The sequence below is a fragment of the Glycine soja genome, chromosome 16, assembly GCF_004193775.1.
Source record: "Glycine soja cultivar W05 chromosome 16, ASM419377v2, whole genome shotgun sequence".
NCBI classification, from domain to species: domain Eukaryota; kingdom Viridiplantae; phylum Streptophyta; class Magnoliopsida; order Fabales; family Fabaceae; genus Glycine; species Glycine soja.
The window spans coordinates 2,383,800-2,398,358 of NC_041017.1; the positions used below are offsets into that span (position 1 = coordinate 2,383,800).

General features: G+C 33.9%; 2 protein-coding genes across 3 annotated transcripts; both read left to right on the forward strand.

The window, feature by feature from the left end:
* The first annotated feature begins 26 nt into the window (after window positions 1-26).
* Window positions 27-7,924, forward strand: LOC114388896 (histone-lysine N-methyltransferase ATX3-like). 2 transcript variants are annotated; one of them, XM_028349432.1, is made up of 24 exons: window positions 27-247; window positions 329-1,242; window positions 1,341-1,396; window positions 1,485-1,686; window positions 2,422-2,529; window positions 2,619-2,687; window positions 2,780-2,848; window positions 2,951-3,042; window positions 3,133-3,225; window positions 3,390-3,525; window positions 3,787-3,859; window positions 4,008-4,107; window positions 4,239-4,363; window positions 4,586-4,731; window positions 5,183-5,287; window positions 5,464-5,528; window positions 5,614-5,827; window positions 6,143-6,226; window positions 6,368-6,424; window positions 6,518-6,607; window positions 6,708-6,794; window positions 6,972-7,046; window positions 7,289-7,389; window positions 7,536-7,924. In XM_028349432.1, the coding sequence occupies exons 2-24, from the start codon at window positions 517-519 to the stop codon at window positions 7,624-7,626; spliced, it is 2,964 nt and encodes a 987-aa protein (XP_028205233.1). In that variant the 5' UTR covers window positions 27-247; window positions 329-516; the 3' UTR covers window positions 7,627-7,924. The 2 variants fall into 2 exon arrangements, with proteins under 2 accessions (XP_028205233.1, XP_028205234.1); XM_028349433.1 differs by having other exon boundaries at window positions 368-1,242.
* Window positions 7,925-10,233: 2,309 nt separating this feature from the next.
* On the forward strand, window positions 10,234-14,538 carry LOC114391062 (probable F-box protein At3g61730). The gene is made up of 8 exons (XM_028352060.1): window positions 10,234-10,370; window positions 11,274-11,473; window positions 11,563-11,607; window positions 12,726-12,890; window positions 13,013-13,060; window positions 13,253-13,423; window positions 13,805-13,912; window positions 14,137-14,538. Exons 1-8 carry the CDS (start codon window positions 10,234-10,236, stop codon window positions 14,217-14,219), a joined length of 957 nt encoding a protein of 318 aa, XP_028207861.1. The 3' UTR covers window positions 14,220-14,538.
* Window positions 14,539-14,559: the final 21 nt, after the last annotated feature.

The following is a 14,559-nucleotide window of genomic DNA, read 5'->3' on the forward strand; positions in this document are numbered from 1 at the left end:
CCAGCACACTTCTTTTGTGTCATGTGTCTTGGACGAGGCGTTCCCTGTGTCACACACAAGCTTCTTCTGCTTCCGTTTTTGTTTTCTCTGCCAATTCAAATTCCTCCTTTCTCGGGAAAATCTTCACGCTGCGTTTTCCCGGGATTTCTCGTTCCCCGTTCCCGCTAATCGTTTCAGAGATCGAAACCACCGTTTCAATCTCTGTTCAATTCCCTCGCCTTTCCGTTTCCCCGTGAGTTCGCAAAAGGTAAACAAAAAAAAAAAAACAACAACAATCCACACATACCTTCGTTCATTCATTCTCTTACGACTTCATTGTTCAATTTAGGGTTTCAAAACTTCCTTCTGCGGTTCTCGTGCGTTGCAGGATTCAAAACACGTGACAATAACAGGATATATTACGAATTTGCTTAAGCGTCGTGAGGAATTGCGCGATTTTTGGCAACGGCGTCATCACAGGTTTAGAATTAGGGTTTCTTGGTGTGCGAAATCGTCGATGTGGATGGTTGCAGCATCATGATAGTGAAGCGGACGATGAAAACCGAAGCGTCGAACCTGAAACGTTGTGAGATTGAGGATTCCGAGAATGCGATTCGGAAGAAGCGTAGGGTGACCGGTTTTTACTCGCTGGGAGTGCCAGGGGATGCTGAATATTTCAGCAGCGGTTCTGGCTCATTGAGCAGCGAAGGTTCGTATTGGGGTGGTGGTGGTGAGGTTCAGTCCAATTCGAATTCCGTTCCGTTTAACCGGAAAATGGCGAAGGAGTCGCGCCTGCCACCATTGCTCCGGTCCTCGCGTGGTCATGCCCAGAAGATTCCGTCGAGGTGCAATGGCTCGGTCCTTGACGCCGCGGATGGAGACTCGAGCTTTGAAGATAATGGTAAGAGTTTTGTGGAGGATGGAAAGGGTGGCATTAGTGTGAAAGTGGAGAAGAGTGATAGTGTGTGTTATTCGTCGAGTGTGGGTAAAAGGACTGTTGTTAAGGCTGAGAGTAATACTTCTGGGATTAGTTTTGAGGGTGTGGACCAAAAGCCTATCGGTGAGAAGAGGAGAGAGGTTTACAAGCCGGAGGATTTTGCTTTGGGGGATATCGTTTGGGCTAAGTGTGGGAAGAGGTACCCGGCTTGGCCTGCTGTGGTGATCGATCCTGTCTTGGAGGCTCCGGAGTCCGTGCTCCGCTGTTGCGTTCCCGGTGCGCTTTGCGTGATGTTTTTCGGTTATTCAAAGAATGGAACCCAAAGGGTAAGTGAGGTTGTCTGCAAGTGTTGTTTATGGTGTCATGAATTTAATGAGATTTTGGTTCTAGGTTTTAATGTTGAGGTCTGATATTATATGTGCAGGACTACGCGTGGGTGAAGCAGGGAATGGTGTTCCCCTTCTCGGAGTTCATGGACAGGTGCGTGGTTGAATGAGTTTTGGGTGTGCTGTGGTTGTTTCTATGAGAATGTTGGATGTTTAATTGATGAAAGATTATCTTTGTTCAGGTTTCAGGGGCAGACCCGGTTGTACAAGAGCAAACCGAGTGACTTCCGCATGGCACTGGAGGAGGCAATGCTGGCAGAAGATGGTGTTCTGGAATCACATTTGGGAAGAAGAGAAGAAGTAACTCATGCAAATGCTCATCCTGATGGACTTATGGAGGCCACTGGTTCTTATGTTGATGAGGAATGCTACGGCCAGGATCAGGTGAGATTAGTTTTTTTATTTTATGTTTTGTCACTGGATGAGAGAGCTTTATTAAACTTTGTTATGCATAAGAAAGAGGTTTTAGTCATTTTAAGTTATCATTGACAAAGGCTGTGGTAGTCAATATTTATTTGTGGAGGAAGTGCGAATGGGTACCTATGATATGACTGCTTATCTGTGGAGGAAGGACGAAGTGCCTATGATATACTCTTCGGCAAGTGTAGGAACTAGAAAAAATGGAGAGAACCTAGGATGGCCAACAAAGAAAACTAACATTGAGGCCAGCAAAGCTTTAGTAAAATTATTTATTAAATTTCGTATAATTACATTATAAAACTACTGTTTTTCAAAAGAATCGGTTGGAGCCAAAAAAGGCCCCCTCAACTACAAGGAGGCACTGCTCCTGTCTGTAGGCTTTAGCCTTGTATCATTACTGTTCTCTTGTACTGAAGTAGGAAATCAAGTGGTGAAGTGATGAATCTATTCATACTCAGAATAAATATTTTAAAATTCTTTCTGGGAATGTCTTTCTAATATTTCTGTATCAGAGATGAAAATAATCTTGTGGTGAATTGCTGATCATGAACCGTATGCCAGTGTTAGTTATGTTACTTTGATTTGTTGTCCTGTAATGCTAGTTACTCTGAAAAGCAGATCTGGATAAGAGTTAACTGTAGAAAAATGTTTCTTATATATGTTATCTGTGTTTTTTTATCCAGTGGATATATTGTGCAGGATACAAGGTATTGTGCTGGATGTGGTCTGATGTTTCCATGCAAAACCATGAAGAAAATTAAGGATTCAAATTGTGCACCCCGATTTTATTGCAAACATTGTTCTAAGGTTATGAATGATTCATTTATAATGCTTTAAGAATTTTCACTAAATTCTACAGCAGATATTTGATTTTATTTATTTTAATGTTTTTACAGTTACGAAAATCAAAACAATATTGTGGCATTTGCAAAAGGATTTGGCATCATTCAGATGGTGGGAATTGGGTGAGATTGCCTGTTCTGTCAATGTAGTTTTTTTTTTTTAATTTAATTTGTCTGAATTTTGACATCTTTTGGGACTGAACTCTTTGTATCAGGTGTGTTGTGATGGGTGTAATGTGTGGGTGCATGCTGAGTGTGATAAAATATCCAGCAAACTTTTCAAGGTGCTGTATCATGCTTAAAATGGATGGCACTATTTTTTTTTTTTTTTAAATTTCTCTCTTTCATGAAGTGGCTTAAGAAAAATGTCTGACTCGTGGTTACAGGATCTGGAAAATACAGATTACTATTGTCCAGATTGCAAGGGAAAATTCAATTGTAAATTACCAGCATCACAAACATACAAGTCAAATATCGAGTATGTAGTAATTGTTTGTTGCGTCCTTTTTCTTCTATTTTACAGAATTTAATTTTATTCAGTCTTATTATGTGATATTTTTTGAGACAGATCAATAGAGAATACCCAAAAATCTATAATTCCCGAGAAAGTATTGGTGGTGTGCAATGGAATGGACGGATTTTACATCCCAAAGCTTCATCTGTAAGCCTTCAGAAAAGAAATTACCTAATAGTTTTGTTTATCACCCTGACTAAGTTCTATACAAAGAAACCGGTTTAAGAAAAATAAAAGAACCTTAGGTGAATGCACTTGATTTCTTCCCTGAAGAATTCCATTGAGCAGTTTGTGATTGCCTTTTCTTGCAGAGTCATGTGCAAGTGTGGCTCTTGTGGTACAAGAAAGCAGACACTTAGTGAATGGGAAAAACATACAGGTTGCAGAGCGAAAAAATGGAAACATAGTGTGAAAGTGAAAAGTACAATGCTACCACTGGAAAAATGGGTATGTAATATTTCTTGCTTTATTAGAGGTTTATGCCAAGTATTTCTGGTGGACTCTGTTGGGTGGTTTTGAATTAACAGTCATAGTATGAGTTCTATCTGATGGATTTCTTCATTAGTGCCTACATCAAATTTATTTCCAAATGTCTCTCCATTCTGAGTTTGAATTCGTTGTGTTTTTGAGTGTGTCTATTATTGTGCCCTTTTTTTGTTTATGTGTTGTACTTATTTCTCATTTTTGACTTAACATAAAATACTTCAGATGGCAGAAAACATTCCACTTGATGGAATACCTGAGCAGTTAGATCAACAGCAGGTGCTGGCCTTTTTACAAGGTAAATGTGCACTCCATGTAAACTTTTACATACTGAAGCCTTCCATTGTTTCTAATTGACCAGGTCTTATGGCACATAGCAGATACATGCTTTCTTTTGAATATATCTTTAAAAGCAAATTTATTGTACTTTTACCTTATTGTCACAGAGAAGTATGAGCCTGTTAATGTAAAATGGACAACAGAAAGATGTGCTGTTTGCAGATGGGTTGAAGATTGGGAAGATAACAAAATTATTATTTGTAACAGGTCTTTTCAATATTTTTCATGATCTTTTACCTTATGTTGTAAAATTTTGGGGTTGTTTAGTATTTTATAATTTTATGAGGCTTTAAAGGTAGTAACATAGATTAATATAAGCACACTTGTTCATTGTGCAGATGCCAAATAGCAGTCCACCAAGAATGCTATGGGGCAAAGAAAGTTCAGGATTTTACTTCTTGGGTTTGTAGAGTATGTGAAACTCCTGATGTTGAGAGAGAGTGTTGCCTCTGCCCAGTAAAAGGCATGTCACATTTAGTATTTTGGCACTCTGAACTCTATTTGTTCTTATGACTATATCCTATGGTGTTAAATTCTTTTTGAAATAGTAAATGGTGGATTCAGCACTCTTAAAGGACGCCTTTTTCGTTAATATATTGAATTAACCTTCTTTCAAATATTAAAAAGAGTTGTTTTGCTTTGGTGGATCATCAATCTCTAATGTTACCATTTTTTTCCATTTCAGGCGGTGCTCTAAAGCCAACTGATGTTGAAATGTTGTGGGTTCATGTAACATGTGCTTGGTTTCGACCTCAAGTTGTTTTCCAAAATCATGAGGCCATGGAACCTGCCACGGGAATCCTTAAAATTCCTCCTAATTCCTTTGTGAAGGTAAAAATATGGCCAAATGGTGATCTTGTTTTTTAAACAGTTGGTTTCAGCTATAATATTGCCTCAAATGAATCCTGATTGATTATAAATTTTATTTGACTGGGAAACCAAAATGAACCTGAATTCATTTTTGGTGTAATCTAGTGATTTATTTTAATAAAATCTATATAATTATGCTCAAATTACTTTTGGATGACTATTCTCAAAACAGAAATTTCATTCTTCAAAATTATTTTTTCCTAAAAACTAAAAAAGTAAAGTCCATGCCTATAATCCAAACATGCACTATATAATCTTCCAACTTCAGTTTTGATTCCCCCCCCCCCCTAATTGAGCACTTAGATAGTGGTGTGGTTGTTATGTAATCACTTGGCTCTCCTTTTTTTTTTTTTACTTTTATATTTTGCTGGGCTCATGAACTTGTGTATGGTTCTTGTCCCTATGACTGCAGACTTGTGTGATCTGTGAACAGAGCCATGGTTCCTGCATAGCTTGTTGCAAGTGTTCTACTTATTTTCATGTGATGTGTGCATCAAGGGCAGGATATACAATGGAGGTATAAGTTTCATCTGGCTTTTAAGTGTAAATATGTGGATCTGAAATTGTTATATTTTCTAGATTTTTTTTTTCATGACCCTAGTTTTCTGCCTTTCTTGTGGAGGACAGAGGCATCCTTTATAGTTTCATCCTAAATAAATAATTTCTATGGCTGTTTATTGCTTAAATTTGCAGTTGCATTCCATGGAGAAGAATGGGACTCAAATAACAAAGAAGCTAATATATTGTGCAATTCACAGGTTTGAGCTCTAGTGTTGTGATTATGTCTAATGCTATTTTCACGTTTTTTTAATAAATTGGTTTTATAAGTTAATTCCATCTCAGGGTCCCAAATCCAGATTCTGTACTGGTGGTACACACCCCCCTTGGGATTTTCTCTCCCAGAACTTCACTTCAAAATCAGAAGGGATGCTTCAGGGGATCAAGGCTAATTTCATCAAAGAATATAGAGCTTAATGAATCTTCAACCACTGAAAAGGACATAGTGGAGCCGCTGTCTGCAGCCAGGTGTCGTGTGTACCAAAGGTCTCCTAATAAGGTAATGATTGTAAACATACTTTCATGAGCATGCTAGTATATTAACTCTTGTCTTATAGTCTATTATGTTTCATTTTACTTTTAATCAACCATTTCTGGTATTTTTAGTCAACCAAGGGGGTTTAGTTTAGTTGGTTGAATTATGTGATTTGTTGTAGACACCCTGATACTTGTCTTCAGTTCCTATGGATATAAATAAAAAATCCAATGCTATTCCTTCGCTAATGCTAACTGTTAATACAAACTTGCTAATTACTTGCATTATGTATTATTTTCAATTTGGTCTCTTGCAACACATTTTCTCCTGTGTCTCCAGAGGGCTGATGTGCCAATAATTCACTTGCTGAGGGGACCCAGCCTTCATTCTTTAGGTGCAATAACTCAGTTGAACCACTTTAAGGTAATCTTTGAGGCTAACATGATATATGATAGACCTTTTACTTTTGAAATGAACAACCTATTCTTGCTGAGTTGTGACTTTAGTGTAGTATGTTGGAAAAAAAAAGCTATTTTGTTATCTTATAATCCTTCTTTGTGATAGGATGCTGATGAATCTAAAGTATTCACTTCTTTCAAGGAACGTCTTCACCATTTATGGGTAAATCATATCTTTCCATTTGCTTCTCTATTTTTTTAAAATTTTAAATCCTCTCTCTCTCTCCTCTTCAATTGTAATATGTTGGTTTTTCAGGAGATGGAAAAATTTAGAGTTTGCTTTGGAAAATCGGGCATTCATGGATGGGGTCTCTTTGCTCGTAGAGATATACAAGAAGGAGAGATGGTAACTACATTAATTTAGGAGTCACTCAACTGTAAGGTAAATACCTTACCAATGTTTCTTCTGAAGACATTAAGTTCATGCTTGTTATGTTTGTTTGCAGGTTGTTGAGTATCGTGGTGTGCATGTAAGGCGTAGTGTTACTGATCTGAGGGAAGAAAAATACCGTTCAGAAGGCAAAGATTGCTATGTGAGTATCTTATTTAAGATAGTTTTTAACATCTGTATATACTTCCAATCTTTTTTTGTCTAGGTTAACATGGTGAAAGCATATTTTATAGTTCAAAAGCCTGTTATGACAGGTTCATGATGCTGTTAATATTTGAGTTCATTTACTGCTAATCTTAACACAAAATAAATTATGCAGTTGTTCAAGATCAGTGAGGAAGTGGTAGTTGATGCAACAAACAGCGGCAATATAGCACGTTTAATAAACCATTCTGTAAGTTATAAGTGGACTTTGCTGTAACTTCATGGAACTTGTCTGTTTTTCTTTATTTATATTTTATGACATGTACCAGAATTGCTCCAATACTAAACGTAGTGGTTAGATTATGAATATTGTTTGAACATTATACAATTCAAACATAATCCTGCACCATTTGGTTTTATATAAGAAAATTACACTGCAATGGGCCAATGGCCAAAAACAAAAAAGAGACTGATGTTCATCCCTCACTTCAGTGCATGCCAAACTGCTATGCAAGGATTATGAGTATGGGTGATCAGGGGAGCCGGATTGTTCTTATTGCCAAGACCAATGTTTCTGCTGGTGAAGAACTAACGTACGGTTTGTTTGTGTTTGTGCATATATATATATATATATATATATATATATTTATGCATGTTCTCATATGCAAGTGGCATATATAGGAATAAAAATTTTGATTAGCCCGACATGAACTATTATTTTTCTCTGATTTTGCAACAGGTATGATTACTTGTTTGATCCAGATGAGCGGGATGAATTGAAAGTTCCTTGCCTTTGCAAAGCCCCTAATTGTAGGAGATTTATGAATTAGGCTTCACATTTTTCTTTTTTTGCTTTTTGAGCAATTGCAGTTACCAAACCACAGTGAACATTTGTCCTTTGAGCCATTTTTTAATTTTTTAAATGGTTTAGTATAATTTGTATATCATTATATATTTAGAAAATAAAATAGAAAACTTCTGAGCAAATGAGCTGGAGGCATTTTTCTAACTAGCAAGGATGTTCTTCAAATTATGACATTTAGATGCAATTTACTTGAAGACAAAAGGTGTATAGAGGAGCACACATGATACATAATACATTTTAGGCTTTTCATGTAAACCCTTAGCCATATCTGCTGTGTTTTTTTTTTCTTTTTTTCCCCGGGTCAAATGCTGTACTTGATTTGGCCTTTGCAAAATTAAACCAAAATCGAATGGGTGTTGATAGGTGCACCCAGCATTTTCGCATTTTTTCAATTTTGTCTTTTCATTCGTATGACTCATACTACATCCATATGGATGTATTACATCCATATGGAAGTACTACATCCATATGGAAGTACTACATCCGTATGACTTATACATTTGTATGACTCTTTCATCCGTAAGAGTCATACTGATGTAGTTCATCCGTAAAAGTAATTGAACCTGTGACTTTCAGGTTATTTACACAATGTTCTAACCAACTGAGCTAATGAGTTAATTACATTATAAAATAAATAATGTTGTTATATATAACATTAAATTTTTTAATGTATATTTAATGCGATGTAAATTTAAATAATAAATTTAATGATAATTAATTTTGATATAAATCATACGAATGAAGTTTATCCGTATTGGTTTTTTGATTTTTTTTAATTCCTTAAATTTTTATTTATTTTTAAATATTAATGTTAAATTACTCATTTGTGCATTAAATTTTTTTTATTATTATAAAATTTAATATATATTAAATTTTACAATAATAAATATTTTTTATTTATAAAAAAATATACGAATTAAATAATTCGTATGATTTATATTAAAATTTATTATCATAAAATTTATTATTTAAATTTACATGTTAGAATGTTGTGTTAATAACCTAAAAGTTTGGTATCATCTTTTTCTCTCTCAAAGCAATGTGTTATGGTTTGATTGAGGTAGCAATTTTTTTTACTTCGCACTAAATCTATTAACAAATTGTGATACAAAGTCCTAATCAAACACGCTGTTAATTGGTCCTCAGACCTCAACATTAAAAAGAGCAAAACGATCATTGAGTTTATATAGTTTGTAAAAGGTCTTAAGTTTTAATTTTTTATTTCTTTTTTAAAAAAGTTAAACAGAGTTCTGATTATAAAATACTGACACGTGCTATTTAATGGGGTAAATGAATGAAGACATTAATTAAAAGTCTTTTAACAAGTACTAGATATAATAAATAATTCATAAACAAATATAATTTATATCAAAATAGTATAATTTTAAGGAAGAGAAAAATATAGTTTAAAATGTTTTTTAAATAATTTTTATTAATTTATAATAAATAATTCATAAAAAAATAGTATAATGATTATTATTTTTTTACTAAGATTAATAACATGAATCGTAACCATTTTTAGTTAGGCTGTGGTTCAAATGAGATGTACTAAAATTAATTATATAAAGGTAATTTATTAAATACTTCTTTTCAAGGTAGTCTTACATATTTTTCATTATGTTCAAAAATATGAATTCTTAACTTTTTTAATAATGTTATTCTTGTGAATTCAACTTTTTATTTAGGTAAGACAAAATTGTGTAAGACAAAATTTAGGTAATGTCAGCAGTTGTTTCGTCAATCTTTTTTTGTTTTATTTTATATTATTTTGTTGATTTTCAATACAAATAAATAATTGAATAATTTTAATATATATAAATTAAAAATAATTCATAATAATTTATTTAAATAATGATTAAATGTAAAAATTAATAGATGAATCATTATATACGTTTATTAAATTAATATTTACTAGATAAATCAATGATTAAATGTACTATATTAATTCATAATAGCTTTAGGAAATTATTAAATAAGTTTAAATTTATAATTCAATATAACTTAATGCTACGTTATCAAAACAAAATGCAGTGAACCAATTGAATAGAATAATTCTTCATCCTCCTTAAATATTTTTTTATTTTTCTTATATGGTAAGTATTAAACGTGTTTTATATTTTCATGAAATTAAATTTTTATTTTCTTATTTCATATTTTTTTTTTATGAGGGAGTAAGAAGATTAGTAGTAGAATACATATAACATTATGCAATTGCATTTTTTTTATTACTATATAAGTTAATTGATTTTTTTTTCTTTCAAAAACCTAACATGCATTTGATAAATAAAATCTGCAACAGTTATAATTAGAAAGAAACAAGGTTCATTAATTTTTTTTATAATAAATATTCAAATTGTGGTTTTCATTTCTTGTTATTTTTGTTTTTATTATTATATTATATTTTGAAATGGGAGCTTTTGGCGCGCCTATAAAAGGAGGGAATTGAGCTCACAAGAAACCGTTGTGTTTCGTTTCAGAGTTGAGAGTGGGTTGTTGTTTCCCCGCTTCAGCTTCAGAGTTTCATTTCAGATTGAAAAAAAAAAAACTAATCTCAGATTCCCGAGGCAGCAGCATGGGAAAGCGCCTCCAAAACGCTACTTCCTCCGGCGGCGAGATTCCGCCGGAAAAGCGGATCCGCCGGAGCAAAACCATTTGCTCTTGCAACTCTCCTCGCCCTCCGTTTCTCTCTGCTCACTCCACTTTCTCCTGGTTATCTCTCTCTCTCTCTCTCTCTGAAAATCTTATTGCAAATTTGATTTAAATTTCAAGCACTTTACTCGTATATATGAATGCTGGTTTTAATTAAACGCGGTCTTATGCTTAGTATGCAATTACGCATTGCTTAGTCACGGATTTGAACTCGGTTCGGATTTTCATTTAGATCTGATTTCTGAATTGTGCTCCGTGCGATCCAGCTATTTTTCTCAATGATTTGTGTGTTTACGCTTGAACGAGTAAGCGGAATCTATGTTTACTTGTTCCGAGACTCGTCAAAAAGAACCGGTTTATGATTTATTTATTCGTTTTGTTGGAGATCTCCGTGCTCGTGCGATCTTATAGAATTTGTGCTTGTGAATGAGCTTCGAATTTGATTTAACGAGTTCAATTTTTAAATCGCGCGCTGAATCATGTTATGTGGCATATTTTTACATAAGAGGAAACCAGTAAAGCTTCATCAGCTGTTAATTTGTGATTTCAAACACTTGCTTCTTACGGAATGTTTAGATCGTCTCATTCAATGAGTTCCTTAGCTATCTGCATAAAATTGAGAGGAGCATTTCCGAATTTAAACTGCAAAACAGCTTAATCACTCTTCGAACTCTGTTCTGTCTTCTTTGAAGTGTGTTCGGTTTCTAATTACTTCTTAAATAAATAAAAAATGTTAAAACTACTAAGCTCGTCGTTTTCTATAGCTTCAATATGTGGATGCATCTTTGTTTTATGTTTTGCCTTTTCATTTATAGTTAGAAAATATTGAAATGTTTCAAATCGTCGTTTTCTGTAGTTTCTATCTGTAGAAAAGCTCAATTAATTGGCGGAATCTATGTTTATTTATTTAATGTTTCTAATTTTGTCTGAACAACGTGTAAATTGTGAATGATAAACGAGAAGGTTCGAAGAAGACATTTGGACAGAGATTGCTAAGTTTCTGGATGGAAAATCTCTGGTGATGCTGGCAGCCACAAGCCGATGGTTCCGCCGTGCTATTATGGATGACGGCATATGGAAGTTCGTGTGTCTGCGTGATCTTCAGGTCCCACCCCCGGAATGCGTGGCATTCAGATGGTGCAAGCTGTACACGTCAACCTTTGGTAAGACCTCACCCTTATTCAATGTTGTTCAATCAATCAACAAGTTTTACCGGTTAACTTCGATTTTTGAAATTCAAATGAAATTTCAGATGGAAGCCACTCCTACATGTTCCGTCAACAAGAGAAACACATTGGTTAGTTGGTTCTTTTGTTAGCCACGCATGGTTCCTATCAGGCCTAATTTATTTTAAACAATGAAATTAGAGGTTTGAGTTTTCTTAACTGGATGGTAAACTCTTATTTTCTAACTAAGGAAAAAAGATTGTTAGTCATTACCTGGAGAGATACCAGAGATAAATGATCGGAGAAAAGAAATAAGTGATTTATATGTTAGTTATTTGATGTAATGGAAAAGAAAATCAATTAGAAAGGAAAAAAAGTATAATGAGTGTGACTATTATTTATTTTTTTATTCTTATTTTGTTTGACTTTTTAGTAAAAAATATATTCTATTTAGATTTTTATTTTATAATATGAAGTATTAAATATGAAATGATTAATATGTAGTATAATGAAAGAGAATTTCATAAAGAAGAGATATATTAATAAATTCTCTTATTAAATAAATTTTATGGAAGAATATTGTTTCCCTTAATATTTAAGGGAAATCTTAAATAACAGTAGTTTTTATGAAATCTTAAATATTAAGGGAAAGAATATTGTTTAATTGGTGAGGAACTCATAGTTCTCTAATTAATTAAAAGCAAATTTATGGAAGTGGTGGGCAATTGGGTATAGTCGTTAGTCATGACATGTGAAATTCATACTAAATTTTAACATACCCCACGCACAATTATTACCGTATCCACATTCCAAATTTTGTGAAACTCATAATAAATTTTAGAGTAACATTATTTTCAAATATTTTCTATAACAGAGATAAGAAATATGAAAAAAGTAGAAAAAAGATTAGAAATAGATAAAAAAGTATGGTAAAATTGTCAAGTAAAAATAATATTATTCTAAATTTTAATTATTATTGTTGTCAACAACGTCAGTGACCACTAACCATTTCTAGCCCCTATTCTTCCTCCCCTGTTTGTGATTGTTTAGCTATGATGCAAATTCGTCGTGTAGATCTTTTTAGAATTTTTAATTTTTTCCAACCACTGATTGAGTCATTCTTATACATATATTGTTGAACTAAAACAAAGTCCACTTGACTAAAAATGTGCTACAGGCAATATGTGCAGCTTTAACTAGAAAGTTATTGATGTTATAACTTTTTTTTTTATGTATTATGTACCATCAGATTGGATGCGTATTGGCGCCTTTTCTTTTGATTCTTCTGTAGCCGTCCTGGCAGAGAGACTGATTCTTCCGGGGAAGATACGGAATGGAGAAACCATGGAAAAGATGTTGCGGTCTCAAGGTTGTTGCGTGCTAGACAATGTTAAAACTGGAATCTGGATAGCTGGTAATTCACAAGTTAACTATTAATCTTTTACACTAGGATTATCCTTGAAATAAATTATTGTCAACATATTATCTCAGTTGCGTTTAACTAATTTCACTTATTTGATATGGTTAATTTTTCAGACCTGCAGCTTGTAAGATGCCCGGTTTGTGACCTCAATACTTGCGATGGTAATTTGAATACAATACGAAGATCTCCGCATATCCCCAATCCCTTTGTACTGCGATTGCCTTCTAATTTGGACAAAACAAATAACACTGCCGTGAATATACATCACTGATCACTGTGTTGTACAGAAAGGATTTGCCTTTGTAGTGAGGCTAGATTAAACTTAAATTAACAGGTTACTCCTACTTATATAGGAACAATGCAGACTTTAGATGCAAGGCACATAGAGCTATTCCTCTGCGAAGGCTTCCAAAATGGGAGCTGGGATTACCAGCTTGTAGGATCTCGTGATATAAAAAAACGAGCAGATGGGGCTGCTGGCGCCATTTTTGACATGAAACACCTAAAGGATTCTTCAACTTCGGGTAAATCTTGATTCTTCGAGTCAACTTACTTGGTAACTCAGTCAAATGTGTTCTTGAGAATAAACCACCGATCTAGTGTCAGTGCATAAAGAGATCACCTTCTGTTTAACACTATGGAACCAGAAAGGTTTGAAAATTGTGTTTTGTGTATAGTTTCAATTACAGATAGGCGATTTAACTCCAGCGAAGAGGGAATTCTTAGATAATAAAAAAACGAACTTCAATAAGAATATTAATGATTCTTGGTCTAGGTTTTGAGCATTTCAGTAAATTACTACATGTTCTAGTCTTTTTTTTATTGCCTACCATTTTATAGAAGACAGTTAAGTCATGGCATTAACACATAAAACAATCTGTTCTGATTTCTACATCCAATGACAGCTGTATTTGATTACAAGTCATGGATTGGGAGAGCAAATGACTGGCAACCCAAGGCAATGATTGCTTTCCATGCCGTAGCTGTGAACACTAATTTACAAGAAAATGAAGGTACTAAGCTTTCTTCTATACAGCTTTTGTATTCTGTATAAATTACTTGAAAGAATCTCGGCAACCTTGAATCCCAGACTTATTTTGTCCTTAGAAATTTCACTGGCCTGTGTAGTAACTCATTTTTACATCTTTGCTTTGCTTATGCTTCAATATTGAATTTCTTTAGTTCAGTCCCAATTGATTTTTCAAGCTTTCCCCCCTTTTTTTTTCAATACATGCAGGTCTCCATGTGAAATACCATGCTATGAGGGCAGGAGCCGATGGAGAAGTTGTTTCTATTAGAATCTCTCAACAGCTCCTGTGATTCAACTCTAACCTTTCTTTGAGAAGGGTAGTTCTTTCCTAGCTTTTAAAATTTCTCCTTGGCATTATTATACAAGAATACACTCTTGGACTCGAAAACAATTATTCCTATAATTCATTAATTTCCTACATGTAGCTCTGGTTTAAACATTGAAAGCCAATGACAAATAATACTAGTATTTCCGAATGAAAACTTGCAAATTGGTGATGACCAAGCATTTTTTTTCTATGCAAGTATAGAAAGTATTCTATAGATCTTGATGCATCTGCTTCCGTGAAATTAAATGATTTGTGCCGTGTGCTGGAAACAAACTAATGAAAGCCGAATAGTACTTAAGATC